The sequence below is a fragment of the Simochromis diagramma genome, unplaced genomic scaffold (assembly GCF_900408965.1).
Source record: "Simochromis diagramma unplaced genomic scaffold, fSimDia1.1 OVJJ01000547.1, whole genome shotgun sequence".
NCBI classification, from domain to species: Eukaryota; Metazoa; Chordata; class Actinopteri; order Cichliformes; family Cichlidae; genus Simochromis; species Simochromis diagramma.
Window position 1 is genome coordinate 123,617 of NW_024386956.1, and position 18,752 is coordinate 142,368.

Here is an 18,752-nt window from a genome sequence, read left to right on the forward strand (position 1 = left end):
TTATACTATTCAATGTGGAACAACGATATAACTCACTGATTTTCCATGTTGTTGTTGTAAACAACAGGAGGAGATTCATTGTCTGTGTTTTTGCCATGAGCGGCTGAGTCTTTGTGTGAATGCATGTATGCATCTTTTCAAGGAGCGTCAACAGCAGAGGGCCTCCTTTGTTTTTCGGACCTTATTGTCTCTATTTTCTCTCTCACAGTGTCTCCTCTGCCTCAGGCCAACAGTCAGGTGTTGAAAATACCTGCAGTTAACAGAGACATGCGACTCTTGAGACGGCATTTCAGATAGAAACACTGCTGAGCCTGAAGTGTTTCTGTCTACAATCACCAGATTTTACAAGATACAAACACAGAAAGCTGTGTGTGCATCAATAAGAAGGCGTTACACAAAATAATAAATCTTCACCGTTATCATTTACAGCTTTCAGACTAAACTATAACTCTTTAAGTAACGGTGCACTCACTTCGTGGAACGCACTAAATTACTTTTATTTTGTTGTGGGTTAAACATAACCTAAGGTTTCTAACCAAGGTCCTAACACGATTTACAGTCCACAAGTAGAAGTCTGTGTAACTGTGTAAACAGTACACAATACAAGTAATGCAAGTAAACACTGACAGCTGTACCACAGCTATGTCTAGTTGTAGTTGCAGCTTCCATATTTAACAAAGCCCCAATATTTCTTCTTATACTCCTTATAATATTTCTTCAGAGTAAAAGATCTCTCAGCAGAATTATGCAACATTTTAGGCACACTATTGCCCCTATCAACTCAGTGAGCTGGGAGTGTTTATTCTAAACATGAACTACTGTTAAAGCAACACACATGGACTACTGGAGCCCCACACAACAACATCTATACTGTCCAGTCTCTCCTGGTGGACATGGCATCACGTTATTCATGGTTACAAACAATTTTAGACTGATGTGGGCCAAGCCCAGCACATACTTGCCAACATTGAGACCTCAGGTGGAAGCTGCGCCCACCTGAGGACCCGCCCTTCGCGGTCTAAGTGGGCGGGTCATACGAAAGCCGGTTTGGCCGGAAGTGAGCGACTGTGACGATCCAGCCTTCAGAATTACGTCACGAGCTCTCTCGGTGGCGTGACACTGCCGTCTGCTCCTTTTTATCTAAAATATAACCGGACACTGGCGTAAATTCTCGACCGTGTCGTTCTTCTGTTTAATCAGTTTTCTGTTCGTTTATTCAGCTGTGTGAAAACCCCGGAGGAACCTCCCGAGGGATTAATAAAGTTTTATTTAATCTAATAACTTTAATCTCGGCCAAACCGATTTACTCACGAACAAATAAAACACTGAAAAAGGCCAAACAATAACATGTTTAAGTTATTTAAGTAACTTTAGCGAAAGACCGCGGGAGTTTGCTGCTCTCGCCGGAGCTCAGATATTTGAAGTTTACACAGCTACATTCTCGCCTGAAAATACGCTAAAAGTTTATTTTGCGACCCAGAAAGAGAAATAAGAGTAATATTAAAACTAAGTAGCTGTAGTAATAGTAGCCATTGTTGGAAACTGGAATTGGCTGGGCCAATCTGGGATATGGTTTTTCAATTTTGTTGTCCAGGTGGGAAATCGGGAGATATGGGGAGAATGGTGGCTCCGGGAGAGGCACTGAAATTCGGGATTCCCACAGAAAAATCGGGAGTGTTGGCATGTATGGCCTAGCATAGCCTGTAACGTTATTATGACGGACACATTTTATGGGTGAACTTGACTTTAAGTGACTTACAGGTTTCTTTGAAAAATACTTTCTTATATCCAGGTTCTTCCTTTGTGCTGCCGTCCTCCGCTCCTCCTCGCAGCGCAGGCTCGCCGCTGCTAAAACTAAACAAAGCTCCCTGAAGGGCACAGCCAATCACATTTGCCATATTTGTCACATGACGTAGGACTCCAGTAGGGAACGTAATTTAACTCTTTCTGCACCGCTGGGTGAATGAGACGCTGACAGATCTTTTTTTTCTTCTTCATATCGGGTTGTTTTCTTTACTCGAAGACATCAAATTATTGGTGGGGACATGTCCCTTCCATCCATCCATTCGCGTCCGCTTATCCTTTTCAGGGTCGCGGGGGGCGCTGGAGCCTATCCCAGCTGTCATAGGGCGAGAGGCGGGGTACACCCTGGACAGGTCGCCAGTCTGTCGCAGGGCCAACACACAGAGACAGACAACCATTCGCACTCACATTCACTCGCACATTCACACTTATGGACAATTTGGATTATCCAATTAACCTATCCCCACTAAGTGCATGTCTTTGGACAGTGGGAGGAAGCCGGAGTACCCGGAGAGAACCCACGCAAACACGGGGAGAACATGCAAACTCCACACAGAAAGACCCCGGCCTGATGGTGGAATTGAACTCAGGACCTTCTTGCTGTGCGGCAACAGTGCTAACCACCGTGCCACCGTGCTGTCCCTTCCGTCCATGCCAAATCTACGCCTTTGTTCAGCAGGAAATACTTCAACCAACAGATTTTCCTCATCATCATTTCCCCATAACCCTTTAATGACTCTTGAGTACTTTTGAGATTTAAATTACAACAAAATAACACAATAAAAAACAATAAAACTGTCAATCGTGCATAGAAATTACTTTCCTGCACCGGATTGTATTTTCATATGAACCTCTATGAGGTCAGATGTAGAAGGGTTTAGGGCTACAGTGCAAGTGTAAGATTGTTTGTTTCTGGGCAGGATTAAAGACAGAGAACAGAATCAGCATGAAAACAGCTGCAAAATGTCATATTGGTGGGTTTTGTGTGGGTGTTTTGTTTTACTTAACTTTGCTAATTAATAATCTAATTATTGGACTTGGACATGAGGTCAAGGACACTCTAAACCCAGGCACAATGTACATTTCAAATTCCTTTAATTTTAAATATGTTTATATTGTCTATTCTGTAAAATAGTCAGATGTCTTATTAATGTACAGAATTCACCTGCTTGCTGCTACTGCTGCACATTCACCCAATGTATAGACTATATATATATATATATATATATATATATATATATATATATATATATATATATATATATATATATATATATATATATATATATATATAAAATGTTCTTCCTCCACCCCCCACCCCCTCCCATTTTTGCACATGTCGAGGAGCGTGTCAGGTTACATTTCACTGTGTGTTATACTTGTATAACTATGCATGTGACAGATAAAGAACCTTGAACCTTCAAGTTCTTTCTCTACTGGTGACCTGCTTTATTGTAGAGCTGTTTGCAGTGAAAGGTGAGCAGCTGCTAGTTATTTTGTTAATCCCTTGGATAACAGAGACAAAAAGGATACAGCAAATGGATGATAGATGGATGCAGATTGTTTTTTCTCTGTGAGGACAAATTTGAGAATCCCAGAGTTACTAAAACTGATTTAGAGCCACTTCAGTTTTCACAACAGTCAACAACGTTTTCATCATTTCTCTGCAAAAGCTGCATTTAACCAAATCAAAAAAACCAAAAAACCCACAATTTCATTGTGTGTAAAGAAAAACAAAACATTAGAATGTAGAACAATGAGAGCGACGTGTTTAAGATGCAAGATCCAGCTCTTTCACTACTTTTAAGGAGAGGTTTACACTTTTTACTGAATTTATATTGATTTCTGCGTGTGTTGTTGCTGACTGTGTCTAACTGTGAGATACTTGCTGCAGGTCTCCCTTGAAAAATGTTTTTAATCTCAGTGGGATCTTCCTGGTTAAATATAGATTAAATAAATAATAAAGGGACAGATGATTGAAGCCTGTAAGTATTTCTGTGCGTTTCTTTAAGGCACACAGAGCTTTTGGATCACAGCAGAAAAAGTGGAATCAAAACACGTAAACAGTTTGTTCACAGTGGCTCACAGCACAGACACGTGGACATGAAGTCATCGAGTCAGCTTTCTTTTCTGACTCGATGCAATAAAACATTTAAATACTCGTATTCATGAATCTCGTGATAATTTGGGGGTTTTCATGATTTCTTTGAACTTTTGCTTTTCCAGTTGCACTTCATACGTCTTCAATAAAGTATTTTCCACAGCAAACTGTGAATTGCTTGGAAATGGCAGTGTAGCCTTTCCACTTATTATGAGCCTCTACGATCTTCTTTCTGATTTCCTTTGTCTTTGGCGAGTAACAGTCGTCCCTGTCATGTGTTCGAGTGCCCTGTTCCTTGGAGTCTTTTTTATGCTTATTGGATGTTGTTAGGAAGCCAACTGACTTAAATTGAGGTGTGTTTTTAAAGGTGATTCATTACTGTAGGTGTGTTTTGAAAGCAAACATTCACATGGGGCTTTTTACTACATTTGGTACAAAGCAAGCCTACAAATGTATTTTATATTACAAAATGTACCAGAAGCTACTAAATAGCACCAGTGACTCTGATTATATCAAGTTTCATCAATACTGCATAAAATTGGGAAGAAGTTTAGGAAATTGTTCCAGATTTCCTCGGGGGCTAATAATTTTGGCTTCAACAGGATATTATGTGTCTGACAACTCTTTTAAAAAATAACAGTGTAAATTGTCATGTATTAGTGGGAAATGTGTTTTTGCATGAATGATTTTCTTTTCTTCTCTGCATGAAACAGTAAAGTCGCCTTGAGGCAAATCAAAACTGGTTTAACGAGGGCCAAATGGAGCAGAAACAAAATTCACCCGAAAACAAAAAAGCAGATTTGCTTCCCTGCTGTGAGGCTGCCATATATGGAGAGTCTTCTTGCTGCAGTTTCAGCCATTACCAAGCTGCTTCTCAGATTACACTTAGTCCCGCCCCCTCAGCACACAGCTTAAGCCACTGGTGAGGCAGCTTTTCAGCATGAAGGCGTTGCTTTCAGGCTTAACTGCCTGGTTTCCTAGGGAACCGTGCAGCAGACAGGCTGGGCGGAAAAGCGTTTCCGGGTCGGTCAAACTTGGAGAGAGGAGCAGAGAGACAAAGAGGAGGTGATAGTGAGGTGGGGGAGGGAGAAGGCTCCGTGGAGAGGCAGTGGGGGGAGGCTGAGGTGCTGGCTCTACTCTCAGTGTGGGACCAGGGTGGACATCAGCACGTGGTAGAGAACAGAAGCACATTTGAGGGGATTTCAGAGCGTCTGAGGAGGCTCAGTGTTGTGCGCAGCTGGAAGGAGTCTCAGCTAATTCAGAAGCATGAGACTTCAGAGCAAGAGGCCTGATGCAGGCACGTCAGTGAACTACAGCCCAGGAGTGGAAGAAAGGCCACGGGAGGAAGGTGTGGATAGTCAAAGAAGAATCTACCCAGTCCAGCAAGGTAACTGTGTTCAACACCAACTGTACTAATGACGATAACAACATGACTTTGTTCACTTGGGGAAAAAACAAAAACTAGCATCAAAGGATAAAGCTTGCTTGTGCTACAAACTCAGACAATTACATTAACCTCCTAAGTCCTGAACTCTTCCATGGCATGCGTTTTTAATTTCTCTTTGATGTTTGGGCTGATTGGGACCTGTTGAGTGTAAAAACAAAGAATTATCAGAATTATTTTTTCACCTGATTTTTGTTTCTAAGAAAAATGAGATCCACATATGAGGAGAAGAGTAGCAGTATAATGTCCTCGGAGGTGGATATCAGGCCCTTGTAGAGCAAAATGGAGTTTTGGTCTAAATGTGATGTCCATATATGTGGATCCTAGAAGGTTAAAGTTTCTTTTATTTAAAAAAAAAATCACCATTTAGCCAAAAATGACAATGTCTTCATGTTTGCACAGGAATAAAGATTCAATTTCATTCAGCTGTTTCTGACTCTACGAATGTGGCTGAAGAGGGAATCCGCAACTGGACAGATGATGAAGTAAAAGCGCTGCTGTGCGTCTGGGCCGACCGCAACATTCTGGAACGATTGAAAAGCACGCTGCGCAACAAATCCATATTCCAAGAGATGGCTCGGCAGATGCAAAGAAAATATGGGGTGATACGCGACTGGAGACAATGCCGTACAAAATACAAGAATTTGAAATATGACTATAAGATTGCTAAAAGTGCACACGCTGCAGGAGGCAGCAGTGCAGGAAGCCTGGGGAAGTACATGAAGTTTTTTGATGAAGTGGAAGCTATTTTACTGGACAAAGGACTGGAAAATGGGAGCATGGAGATGCAGAAGAGACTGTATGATGGTGAACTGAAAGCAGGGAGGCTACAAACGCCAGCAGGCCACACAGGGCAGATAACAGGCTCTGAGAGTGAGGTGGTCATCGACATGGATGATGGTAAGCATCACGTTTGCAAGCAGTTGTTTTAGATTCAAGACTCCATAAAAATAATTTTCTTATTTTTCCTTATTTAAGATGACAACAGTGATGATTGCAACATGGACGGAGAAATGGAAATAAAGAGAGAGAGAAGTACAGGTATGCCAACAAAGAAAAGAATCTGCCACCTGTGGAGTTCAGCTGCATATGTAAGCTTTTCCTTCCATATCTGTTCTTTTATTCCAGATGCCCATCGAGCACACACAGACTTCTGCTCTGACCAAGTGGTCACGGTGTCGGACGCTGGTCGCAACTGGAGCGACCAAGAGGTGCAGGCCCTGATCCAAGTCTGGTCCGATGAGCGCATATGCAGGAAGCTGGAGAGCTCAACCAGAAAGAGGGACATCTTTGTCCAGATCTCACGCAGGTTACTGCAGCAAGGCATCGATCGTGACTGGAAACAGTGCCACACTAAGTACAGGAACCTCAAGTATCTCTACAGGTCCCTTCAAAGGGGCAAGACTGATGAAGCTGACCCGAGATGCCTCATGAGGTTCTACGAAGAAGTGGACTCCATTATGAATCGCGTGACTAACGACTACACAGAAGAAGATTCGGACAGACTTACAATATCTGACAACTGTGATGAGAAAAATAACGTGGACGGCAATTTGGCAAACACGAGGAGAGCTGTGGAGGACAAAACCTGCACCTCTGATTCTGACTTAACCATCGAGGCATCAAACACGTGTGAGTCAGAGCGGCATAAAATCAAGGAGCATCGTTTGGATCAAGAACACATGTTGATGAGTGAGCTGATCATTTAATCATCAGTATGAATTAGATGAAAAGGTTACGCAATGCATTCAGTGGTCAGTTACCACGAGTAAGATAACCAAGCAGGAACACCACAGACAGCCAAAAACAAAGGTTTTGGCTGTTTTTGTCCCTTAAAATATTTCTCAAAATCTTATATCAACACAACACATTAGTTAGTATTTCAACTAAAACCATAAAATCTGCAGAGAAATTGTGGTTCAGTAAACTGACCCTTTAACACTGAATAGACTTGAAGGTAGAGGGAAATAAATATTATTTTCAAACGACAAACTTTCCGGTTAGTAAACAACTTGGTCCAACTTGAGCTGCAGCCACCCAGGAAGTGGTTTTAAGATGTGTTTTATTTAAAATGAGTCTCGAGGTGGTCGTAAGCCAGTTTTACTTTGTTTAATACCAAGACAATTCTTAGCTTTTGCAGCAAAGAAGCATGTCTATATCTGTTTTTTAACTGCCTTAAATATATTTTTGCAGGTGCTTCTGAGAGTGAGGTCGACAAAGAGAATACTACTGCATCAAACAGAAGACTGAAGAGGAAAGCTGTGGATGAAGGTCTGAAATGTGTCTCCTTCTGAAATAATTAAATATGGATAAGAACACGGCTGTGAGCTAAAACAATGCACAACTCATGAAACCCTGTTAGGAGCTGACATGTTACACTAGTCGTACGTTAACCTTTGTCCTTCTTATTTCCAGACCCTGAACTGCACACATCACTGAAAAAGCTGAACCCTCTCGGCCCTGTTGCTGCTGACAGACTGCACACCCAGTGTAAAGAAGAGCAGGACCACATCCCCATATTAAAGATCAACTCAGTCTGTTCAGTGGCCTCCCCTGCTCCATCGCCACAGGTAACATACACTGATCTCACGTGACCATTACAAAACTGACGTATTCTCCGACATAATAAACGCTGGTGTGGGTTCTTTTAAAACTACCCCAACTACTTGATTAATCGAGTGACAGATTATTATATAATTATTTTTCAAATAAAAATGTCCCACGTTAAAATTACATTTGTAAACTTTAACATGTTTAGGTTTCAGATTGTTTCAGATTGCAAAAACAAAGATGAATTGATTCATGCAAATATTGTAAAGCCTAAAGCTGCAGCTCTATGATGTATGTTGGGCTGACGTTTGTTAATCAAACCTGAGGAAAAGTTATGTCTTAAGTGTTATTCACTCATCCATGTTAGAAAATTCCAGAGTTGGTTTTGTTCACCTGGTCACAGGATTTTTAATGGGAGAAATGTTTCACTGCTTATCCAGGTGACTCCTTCAGTATCAGCTGACCACAACCTTAACAGTGCAGTACTTGAGCAGAACAGCTGCATAACAACTGAAAGCAGCACCACTGACTAACAATGAGCCACCAATTCAGTTTCAGGATCGTCAGTATGCAAACTGGTACCACGAGTACCAATCGCATCACTGTGAGATGATGAGCAATCGTTCAGAGGTGTCATCGCCTTTTCACGTAACGGCTCCCCGCTCAAACCGGGATGTGCACACCGTCACTGTGAGAGTTGCCACTGGCCTGTAGGTGTAAACAGACCACCGCGTCTCAGCCTGATGAGCTAGCTCTTCTGCGCTGTGCAATCTGCTAACCTGTGGTTGTCTGGTTGACTTTCTGAATTCAATGTAATTGGAAAATAAAGAAAAATACATTAAACTGCAAGCTAGTTGAAGGAAACCAGGGTTTTGGTTCATGAAGACATTTCACCTCTCGTGCATGATGGATCGTTGACCTGCCCGGTTTCTATGCAGGTCGTTAAGGGTCCCATCAGTTGAGCTGACGTGTGACTGAATGCATGGGTTATGTGGGTCACATGACCTGTGGTGTGATTCCTATGTGGGACAGCTTCATGAACCAAAAACAAAGTCTAGCTGCTGTCAATTTAATAACTTCAAACTAGCCTGGTCTCAACACCTGTATCTTATGTTTCATCAGAAATAAGAATGTGGCAATCATGTGACATCCTTACAGACAAGCTGCATGATAACATGTCGCTAACAACAGTGACACTTGAAAAGGCGATTTGTGTTTCCACTATTTTCTTCTTTAAAAAAGAAACAAGTGCTGCCTGCTAGGAAATCAAATCTGGCTTTTATGGGCGTAGACTAAAATGAAGCAATTCTTCTGTAAGTTCACTGGCGTGTTGTGTGATTTGTCGTTCAGGCCTGCTCAGGATCCACGAGCGCCATGGCCCCCGCCCCAGGTACTGCACGAGCCTTAATCCGCACTTTAGCGCTTCAGTTAGATGTGCATGTTTTAATTCTTTCCTTGTTTTCAGAGTTGAAAATCGGCCAGAAGCTCAATGAGGGCAAGACTAAACAGATTTTCGAGCTCGTGGACCAGCCGGGACTGGTTCTAGTCCAGTCTAAAGACCAGATCACAGCTGGGAACGCCGTGAGCAAAGATCAGATGGAGGGCAAAGCTGCCATTGCCAACAAAACCACGAGCTGCGTGTTCCAGCTGCTGCAGGAGTCTGGTGAGGTTTTTATTTCTGCACAAGGTTTTGGGAACAACAGATTGCATCAAAGGTTGATTCAGTGACAGGAAACAAACAGCCTAAATCTCGTGCATGAACAGAAATGATAATCATGCAGTAATACTTCATGTATACAAATTCAATAAAATATCGTTTTTAATCTCAGATGTTGTCATTTGTCCGTGAGTTTGAGGTTGCTCTGATATCCACCCTTCTCTCCTCAGGCATTAAGACGGCCTTTGTTAAGCAGCACTCGGACACGGCGTTCATCGCTGCGCGCTGCGAGATGATACCCGTTGAGTGGGTGTGTCGCAGGGTGGCGACTGGATCTTTCCTCAAGAGGAATCCAGGAGTCAAAGAGGGCTACCGCTTTTCTCCTCTAAAGATGGAGATGTTCTTTAAAGTGAGTCTTGCTGCGTGCGGTGATTGTCTCTGTGTGTTTTCAGTCTGAATGTTGTCGCAAACTCATCACTGATTGTGTTTTTAGGATGATGCCAACAATGATCCTCAGTGGTCAGAGGAGCAGCTGCTGGAGGCCAAACTGTGTCTGGCTGGGCTCACTGTTGGTCAGTGTGAGGTGGACATAATGAGCCGCAGCACTGTGGCCATTTTTGAGATAGTGGAGAAGGCCTGGGCCACTCAGAACTGCTCCCTGGTGGACATGAAGGTAGGCTGTGCAGCAGCGCCCCCTGCTGGTTGAAGTCACATCTTGGTGCGATCACTTCTCTACTGTAGCTGCAGCAGAACTACAACTAAGGACTTTTTCTTTGCTTATAGATCGAATTTGGCGTCAGTGTGAAAAGTCGAGAGATTGTGCTCGCTGACGTGATTGACAACGATTCGTGGAGGCTTTGGCCAGCTGGAGATCGGAGCCAGCAAACAGACAAACAGGTGATGGACTGACTTTGATTTATTTTCATGCTGATATGAAAAAGAAACAAGCCTCAAACTTTTCTTTTCCCCTTTGTAGGTGTACAGAGAGCTGAAGGAAGTGACCCCAGAGGCAATGCAGATGGTGAAGAGGAGTTTTGAGTGGGTCTCTGAAAGGGTCAAGGTACAGCAAACAGATGCTTCTAATCTATTCTTGATCTTGTAGGAGTGTTTAGCTCTTTCTTTGCTTTGAACATCCAAACCAACAAACACTGTTTAACATCACAAAAGCCTGCAGCTGCTTCTGATGTAATTCAGGAAAAAACCAGCACAGCTGTACGATTTTTCTTTTGAGCAGGTAAAACTGACATAAAGTGATGATTCAATGGTTTCTGTGTGTCTACAGTTGCTGCTGGAGCCCCAGGCAAGCAGCAGGGTGGTGCTTTTAATGGGCTCCACCTCAGACGTGGCCCATTGTGAAAAGATAAGAAAGGCGTGCGCCTCCTACGGGATCCCCTGTGTCCTCAGAGTCACCTCGGCACACAAGGGTCCAGATGAGACGCTCCGCATTAAAGCTGAATATGAAGGTGAGCTTTAATATTGACGTAACTGCATCTTTATACTGATGTGGGATTCTTTCTAATCGGATCGTTTCTTTATGCTGTGCTGCAGGTGATGGCATACCCACTGTGTTCGTGGCTGTGGCTGGGAGGAGTAACGGCCTCGGCCCAGTGATGTCTGGTAACACGGCTTACCCTGTGATCAGCTGCCCTCCTCTCACTCCAGACTGGGGACCACAAGATGTCTGGTCATCCCTCCGCATGCCAAGTGGTGAGCAGAGCTCTTTACTGTAGCGTGCAGCGTTAATCGTCCGTGCTGTTTTTGGATTTATTTATTTTTGTCCTGCAGGTCTTGGCTGCTCCACCGTGTTGTCTCCTGAAGCTTGTGCTCAGTTTGCAGCGCAGATCTTGGGGTTGAGGGACCACCTGGTGTGGTGCAAACTGAGGGCATCCATGCTCAACACCTGGGTGTCTCTCAAGCTGGCTGACAAGAAGTTACAGGCCTGCAGCCTCTGAAGAGCCCAGCGTGCATCACGCTCAACAAAAGAGCTTTGGTCCATTTAGCACCCTTGAAGCGAACTGCAGGACTGAAAACGACACAATTCATTTATTGAGGCCAAGTTTATAACATGGAACTGTTTCTAACAGATTTGTTATAGTTTCTCAATTTTAATGGAATTTTATAGAACTTTTTAATTTGTTTATTTATTTTTGCATGCATGTTGTTGCTGCCTGTGTTTAATGGTTTCATTTTTGTAACTAGCTGCTGCCTATCGTCAGGTCTCCCTAAAAAAAGGTTTTTGTTTCAGTGGGATCTACCTGGCTGAAAAAAAAGTTCAATTACAAACATTGTTTACTATGAAAACCCATTAACTGTAGATGTTTGTCACACATATGATTGAAGCCTGTATGTATTTGTATGCTTTTTTTTAAGACACACCGAGCTTTTGGATCACAGCAGAAAAAGTGGAATCAAAACATGTAAACAGTTTGTTCACGGTGGCTCACAGACACGTGGACAGGAAGTTGTGTCATGGAGCTTTCTTTTCTGACTCGATGCAATAAAACTTTTAAATACTCGTATTCATGAATCTCGTGATAATTTGGGGGTTTCCGTGATTTCTTGAATCTCACTCAGTGCACGTGCTCATGTGTCTTTAAAATCAAATCAGTCTTTTATGTCTGATAAATATTATAAATATGTGTTTAACACTGTGTATCTAAACTAATTCAGCACCACAGAGCTAATTACAGAAACGTTACTACTTCAAACAAACTCCCTGATTGTCCCCCACTCTGCTCCATCTGGGCGTTTGTGTGCGAGTCATGCTGTGTTTGCCACATACACAGCATCTTTATCTTTAAGTGATTATATGACAGACCGGGTGGCCGAGAGGCTTTGTGTGGTGAGGAGACAATAGCTCTGTGAAAAATTGTTTGTTGCTTAATTTGTTTATGCTGCTCTAAGAATAATGTAACGCGTCTTTGACGAAGTCGTTCTAACTACTATGATTGATGCTTTGACAAAAGCTAATTTACTTTTTTTGCTTTACTTGGGAATGAAAATTCATTTTTTTGAGCTACAAAGTCCCAGAAATGTTATTACACCAAATAAATAATGCATCTTAAACTATAGTGGGCAGAAATCCAAGGCTGGATTAAAAGCTGCTTGGCAAGATGGCTGCGTCTACATCGGCTCACTTCTCACCCTGTTTGTCATGTGCTTCATGGTGTTGTGATGTGAAGCTGTGCAGACGAATTTTTTGTTTTCTGTTCTCATGCTGACCTCCCACAAGCAGCCCAGTATGAGCAGGGGCCTCTTTCCCCCTCCTCCAGTTGCCCATTGAGCTGTGCATATCTTCCAGTTACTACCTGTCTCCCATGTGGTGTCTGTGCTGTGTATGTGTGGTCGGGGTTTGCAAACTTGCATGTGACAAATGAAGGTTTCATTAAAAGTTTTAGGTCTAATCTTAAAGGTAGAGACAGTGTCTGTCTCCTGAATCCCAGCTGGTTCCACAGAAGACGGAACTGGAAGTACTGTGTTGTGACAATAAAGCACTATGAGATCTTTTAGCAGGTATTTATCCATCTGACCTGCAGCCGTACTGGCTTTATTTAAGGAACACTGATTATTTACATTTTTACAAAAATGACACCATTAAAACACAGGTAGCAACAATACACATGCACCAAAATAAATAAACAAATTCCATTAAAATTGAGTAACTATAACAAATCTGTTAGAAACAGTTCCATGTTATAAACTTGGCCTCAATAAATGAATTGTGTCGTTTTCAGTCCTGCAGTTCGCTTCAAGGGTGCTAAATGGACCAAAGCTCTTTTGTTGAGCGTGATGCACGCTGGGCTCTTCAGAGGCTGCAGGCCTGTAACTTCTTGTCAGCCAGCTTGAGAGACACCCAGGTGTTGAGCATGGATGCCCTCAGTTTGCACCACACCAGGTGGTCCCTCAACCCCAAGATCTGCGCTGCAAACTGAGCACAAGCTTCAGGAGACAACACGGTGGAGCAGCCAAGACCTGCAGGACAAAAATAAATAAATCCAAAAACAGCACGAACGATTAACGATGCACGCTACAGTAAAGAGCTCTGCTCACCACTTGGCATGCGGAGGGATGACCAGACATCTTGTGGTCCCCAGTCTGGAGTGAGAGGAGGGCAGCTGATCACAGGGTAAGCCGTGTTACCAGACATCACTGGGCCGAGGCCGTTACTCCTCCCAGCCACAGCCACGAACACAGTGGGTATGCCATCACCTGCAGCACAGCATAAAGAAACGATCCGATTAGAAAGAATCCCACATCAGTATAAAGATGCAGTTACGTCAATATTAAAGCTCACCTTCATATTCAGCTTTAATGCGGAGCGTCTCATCTGGACCCTTGTGTGCCGAGGTGACTCTGAGGACACAGGGGATCCCGTAGGAGGCGCACGCCTTTCTTATCTTTTCACAATGGGCCACGTCTGAGGTGGAGCCCATTAAAAGCACCACCCTGCTGCTTGCCTGGGGCTCCAGCAGCAACTGTAGACACACAGAAACCATTGAATCATCACTTTATGTCAGTTTTACCTGCTCAAAAGAAAAATCGTACAGCTGTGCTGGTTTTTTCCTGAATTACATCAAAAGCAGCTGCAGGCTTTTGTGATGTTAAACAGTGTTTGTTGGTTTGGATGTTCAAAGCAAAGAAAGAGCTAAACACTCCTACAAGATCAAGAATAGATTAGAGGCATCTGTTTGCTGTACCTTGACCCTTTCAGAGACCCACTCAAAACTCCTCTTCACCATCTGCATTGCCTCTGGCGTCACTTCCTTCAGCTCTCTGTACACCTACAAAGGGGAAAAGAAAAGTTTGAGGCTTGTTTCTTTTTCATATCAGCATGAAAATAAATCAAAGTCAGTCCATCACCTGTTTGTCTGTTTGCTGGCTCCGATCTCCAGCTGGCCAAAGCCTCCACGAATCGTTGTCAATCACGTCAGCGAGCACAATCTCTCGCCTTTTCACACTGACGCCAAATTCGATCTATAAGCAAAGAAAAAGTCCTTAGTTGTAGTTCTGCTGCAGCTACAGGAGAGAAGAGATCGCACCAAGATGTGACTTTAACCAGCAGGGGGCGCTGCTGCACAGCCTACCTTCATGTCCACCAGGGAGCAGTTCTGAGTGGCCCAGGACTTCTCCACTATCTCAAAAATGGCCACAGTGCTGCGGCTCATTATGTCCACCTCACACTGACCAACAGTGAGCCCAGCCAGACACAGTTTGGCCTCCAGCAGCTGCTCCTCTGACCACTGAGGATCATTGTTGGCATCATCCTAAAAACACAATCAGTGATGAGTTTGCGGCAACATTCAGACTGAAAACACAAGGAGAGAATCACCGCACGCAGCAAGACTCACTTTAAAGAACATCTCCATCTTTAGAGGAGAAAAGCGGTAGCCCTCTTTGACTCCTGGATTCCTCTTGAGGAAAGATCCAGTCGCCACCCTGCGACACACCCACTCAACGGGTATCATCTCGCAGAAGGTGTGCAGGCAGCCGAGGAGGGGAAATGGGCGTGTCTTACCTTTGCCGGGAGCCAATCGCGGTCCTCAGCTCATCTAACCAGCCAATCACAGCCGGGCATTGATTTCCACGTGAGGAGAAGACGCTCAAACATCAAGAGAAGACGTTTAATTAGGTACAAATAAAAAATAAAAACCTTTGGAGCTTTTTTCGCAAAAGTTAATCGTTTTACTCTTTGATAAGAAGTGATGGCCAAACGAAGCTTTCTGAAGCTTGTGCTGAAAAACGGTTCATTACTTCAAGCTCTTCAACACAGTCCTGTCTGGTGACACCTGGTGGCCAAAAATATGAAGAGCAGCTTGAGTCTACAAATTAACGTGTACTGCTTCATCATGACTACCCACTCTACAGAGTGATTCACTTCCCTATAATCCACTGAATCAGATACTGAAGCAGTTACGTTCTAAAGGAAGCTTCAGTCGTCACTGATCATGTGATGTTTTTTGACACACACGTCGGAGCGTCAGCTTCAAGCTGGCCATCACTAATAAGAAGCTTGTCTTATCAAAAGCTCCAACAGGTCAAAACAGTGTGTTTTTGATCGAATCAATTAGTTTGAGTTTGAACACCGACTCGTGATCTAGAGCTGGTGTCACCCAGAGTTTTGTTTTTAGAGATGTGTAACAGAACCAGGCACAATGGATCCTCTTACATCAGGTCTTAGCTGAAAGAAAAAAGGACAAATAGGAGCAAAGAGGCAACAAGGCTAAATGAATACAGGAAGCATAGATAATAACTGGAGTTAACATTCTAGACAGCAGCTACTGATGTTGTTGAATGTGATGTGTTGTTTTTACTTGTATTGGTCTGTAATGCAGTAATAAAACGCTAAACTCAGTGATCACACTGCAATAATGTTTCCCATTACAAACCACCAAACATGCCTTTGTCTCCTGTGCAGCGTGAGCTACAATCACCTGATTTCAGTTCATGCAGAGGAAGAAAAAGGTGGAATCATCTTACAACCTTTGAGGAGTGAAGATATGGACATTTCTTTGTTTTTAATTATTGGATTATTTTAAGCAGTATCACTGTGGTTGTGACTGTGTGGAACTTTTAACCTCCTAGGACCTGGCGTCCACATATGTAGACATCACATTTTGAGTTATTTAGACCAAAGTACTCGATTTTGCTCTACAAGGGCCTGATATCCACTTACGAGGACATTATACTGCTACTGTTCTATCAACGTTTTAAACGAATATCCTCATATGTGTCTCTTATTTAAAAAAACAACAAAAATAAGGTAAAAAAAAAAATCTGGTAATTCTTTGTTTTTGCATTCATCAGGCCCCAATATGCCCAAATATCAAAGAGACATTAAAATTGCATGGTGTGGAAGAGTTCAGGTCTTAGAAGGTAAAGGCCCCGAACTACCAAAACTGTCTCTGTGTGGTAGTAAATCATTTTATTTAGCGTTTTAGAGTGATTTTTTTATTCTGTTTCCTGGGACTTAAGACCATGAATGAAACATTTAAGACAGAAGGAGACACAGGGGTCAAATGTCACATTTTGCAGAGCCTCTGATCCTCCCACAGGCTACAGCAATGTAAAGCTTTTAGATTTGACTTTTTAAAAGCATTTATGGATTTTACTTGAGTGATTCTTCGTTTATCTTTTACCTCATTGTTCCAGTGAGCGATTAAAGGAAATCTGTCTCACATGCACGTTCAATTTAGGCTCACCAGTTTACCAAACGAGCGTGTGTTTGGATTGTGGAGGAAAGCTGGAGTACTTGGAGGACTGCAGGTAGGTAGAGAGCAAACAATCTCCTCATAATAGGTGTTCAAACCAGTAACCACCTTACTGTGCAGCTGAGTTTAACAAGCACTATCATGAGGCAGTTATTCCTCTGCTGTCATGAGACTGCATCGTGCCCCCAACAAAGAAGTCCAACTGCATGAAAACAATAGCAAAGGAAAATCATCATCTCGATTCCTCTTGTTCTGTGTCAGTATACAAATCGCTTATCAGTACACTAAGCTAACGTTGTAACTAAAGAAATATAGTGATTATAATTTATGATGTAACAAGAAACCTCTCTGATTGACTCTGATGACCTTTAAAGTTATGGTGTAGAGTTTAGAAGGGTTTCCTGGTACACTATAAGTTATGGTGTGATTTAACATGTAGATTTCCAGCTGAGGCATCAAAGCTTAGTGTTTGTGTCCATTTCTGTAATGATACTGAATGACAAGATCTAGTTACTTTTTACAAGATTTCCCCCCCCACCGGTTGTTGGTTGAAAAATGGGTCCCCCCACTTAGCCCACCGAACAACAGGGTTTTGGAACCTTTTTTTTGTTGTTGCCTTTCCAGCTTTTTGTTTTTTTTTTTTGGAATGACGTTTTGGGGGAAAGCGTGTTTTTTGGGGGAAAAATTTGGGACAAAGGGCCCTGTTTGTCCATTAAAAAACAATTGCCTTAAACTTCTCATAAAAACCCATGTTTTAAAACTGCAAACTGAAGGGTAATAGGAAATCAAACCACTCAATACCAAAAATGCAAAACGGGAAAGCCCCTGGTAAAAACCCCAGGGGGGCAAAAGCCCCTAAAGTCCCAAAAAAAATTGTTTTTTTTGTTCCCCCAGTTTGTTCCAAAGTGTCCCCCCCCAGCAAAAAATGACCTTTGCCAGAAAAATTAGCAAAAAACTTCCCCCTGTGGGTTTTTTTCTAAATCCCACCCTCCTTGTTTGGGTGGTTTTTTTCATTATGCCAAGTTTTTTAATAATACCTTAATCCTGAACTGTAATCTTGCCCCTTACCGCTAACTTCCCAATAATTTTCCCCCTCTGGGGTCCTCCCCGTTCCCTTTCTTCTCCTTTCCCCTCCTCCTCTTGCCCCTCCTCTCCCCATGGCCCCTTTGCCCAACCCTCAGAAAAAAAGTCCCGCCACTGTTTTTCCCCCCCCAAATCCTTTTGTTGGGCCCTTTTTGAGCCGTCCCTTGCAATTTTTCCCGGTGTTCCCTTACTGTTGGACTTGTTGTGCCCGTTTCCCCCTGCCCTGGACAAAAAAAAATTGGGGTGGGTCCCCCCCCACCCCCCCCCTAGGAACAGGGTTAGTTGGGGGGGCAGCTTCTAAAATGCCTTCAAGGGCCTTTTGGGGAAAAAGGTTCCTTTTGGTGAGCGTGTGGAGTAAAAAAAACTACCCCCCAACACTGGGGGTTTTTGGGGGTGGGCCATGGGGGTCTGCAGCCAAGTAAAGACTACAGGAAGCTTTGGGGAAACCAAAAAGGAAAAAAAAGCCCAGGGATAACGTGTGGGACAAACATGTAAAAAAACAAGAAGCCCTTTTGCCCCCCCAAAACCTGCCAGAATTGAGGAAAAAGTAAAAAGGAGTTGGTTGGGACCCTATGCCCCCCACAAGAAAATTGGTAAAAAAAATTGTTAAATTAATGCCAGTTTGTGCCGTGTGGAAAAGGGGCGCGTGCTTTTGGGCGCCCTCCCCAACAGACCCCCCTTTGGGGTTTTCCCCCCCCCACCCCCTTCTGAACAAAGCCTGAAAAATGAAAAAAAGTAGCCCGTCCCATAGAGCATCCACTGGAAAAAGAAACAGAGAAATAGTGGGGGGTGTGCTTTCCACAAACATGGAGGTGCATGAGCTCAGTGTTGAAGTTGGGTACAAGTTTTGTTTTTGTGTTTTTTTTTTTGTTTGTTTTGTTGTTGTGGTTTTGTTGGGGTTTTTTT

The 18,752-nt window shown here is 43.1% G+C and overlaps 2 protein-coding genes across 3 annotated transcripts; one reads left to right on the top strand and one right to left on the bottom strand.

Moving 5' to 3' along the window:
- Positions 1–4,858: 4,858 nt before the first annotated feature.
- LOC120737776 lies at positions 4,859–12,078 on the top strand. 2 transcript variants are annotated; one of them, XM_040038638.1, is made up of 15 exons: positions 4,859–5,291; positions 5,751–6,248; positions 6,327–6,389; positions 6,477–7,040; positions 7,542–7,619; positions 7,764–7,918; positions 9,249–9,288; positions 9,364–9,561; positions 9,786–9,964; positions 10,049–10,228; positions 10,339–10,452; positions 10,532–10,615; positions 10,838–11,018; positions 11,104–11,262; positions 11,341–12,078. In XM_040038638.1, the coding sequence occupies exons 1-15, from the start codon at positions 5,171–5,173 to the stop codon at positions 11,505–11,507; spliced, it is 2,781 nt and encodes a 926-aa protein (XP_039894572.1). In that variant the 5' UTR covers positions 4,859–5,170; the 3' UTR covers positions 11,508–12,078. The 2 variants fall into 2 exon arrangements, with proteins under 2 accessions (XP_039894572.1, XP_039894573.1); XM_040038639.1 differs by having other exon boundaries at positions 6,477–6,980.
- Positions 12,079–13,063: 985 nt separating this feature from the next.
- LOC120737778 (multifunctional protein ADE2-like) lies at positions 13,064–15,543 on the bottom strand. Its single transcript, XM_040038640.1, has 7 exons — positions 14,904–15,543; positions 14,640–14,819; positions 14,416–14,529; positions 14,253–14,336; positions 13,850–14,030; positions 13,606–13,764; positions 13,064–13,527 (listed from the first exon to the last, which is right to left on the bottom strand). Exons 1-7 carry the CDS (start codon positions 15,018–15,020, stop codon positions 13,361–13,363), a joined length of 1,002 nt encoding a protein of 333 aa, XP_039894574.1. The 5' UTR covers positions 15,021–15,543; the 3' UTR covers positions 13,064–13,360.
- Positions 15,544–18,752: the final 3,209 nt, after the last annotated feature.

Excerpts from the sequence above, each read along its gene's own strand:
- LOC120737776 (XM_040038638.1), top strand. The coding sequence starts at position 5,171 with ATGAGACTTCAGAGCAAGAGGCCTGATGCAGGCACGTCAGTGAACTAC. Across the intron at positions 7,919-9,248 it reads CCCCTGCTCCATCGCCACAG|GCCTGCTCAGGATCCACGAG; the intron begins GTAACATACACT and ends TTTGTCGTTCAG. Across the intron at positions 10,453-10,531 it reads GCCAGCAAACAGACAAACAG|GTGTACAGAGAGCTGAAGGA; the intron begins GTGATGGACTGA and ends TCCCCTTTGTAG.
- LOC120737778 (XM_040038640.1), bottom strand. The coding sequence starts at position 15,020 with ATGATACCCGTTGAGTGGGTGTGTCGCAGGGTGGCGACTGGATCTTTC. Across the intron at positions 14,820-14,903 it reads AGATGGAGATGTTCTTTAAA|GATGATGCCAACAATGATCC; the intron begins GTGAGTCTTGCT and ends TTGTGTTTTTAG. Across the intron at positions 13,528-13,605 it reads ATCCCTCCGCATGCCAAGTG|GTCTTGGCTGCTCCACCGTG; the intron begins GTGAGCAGAGCT and ends TTTGTCCTGCAG.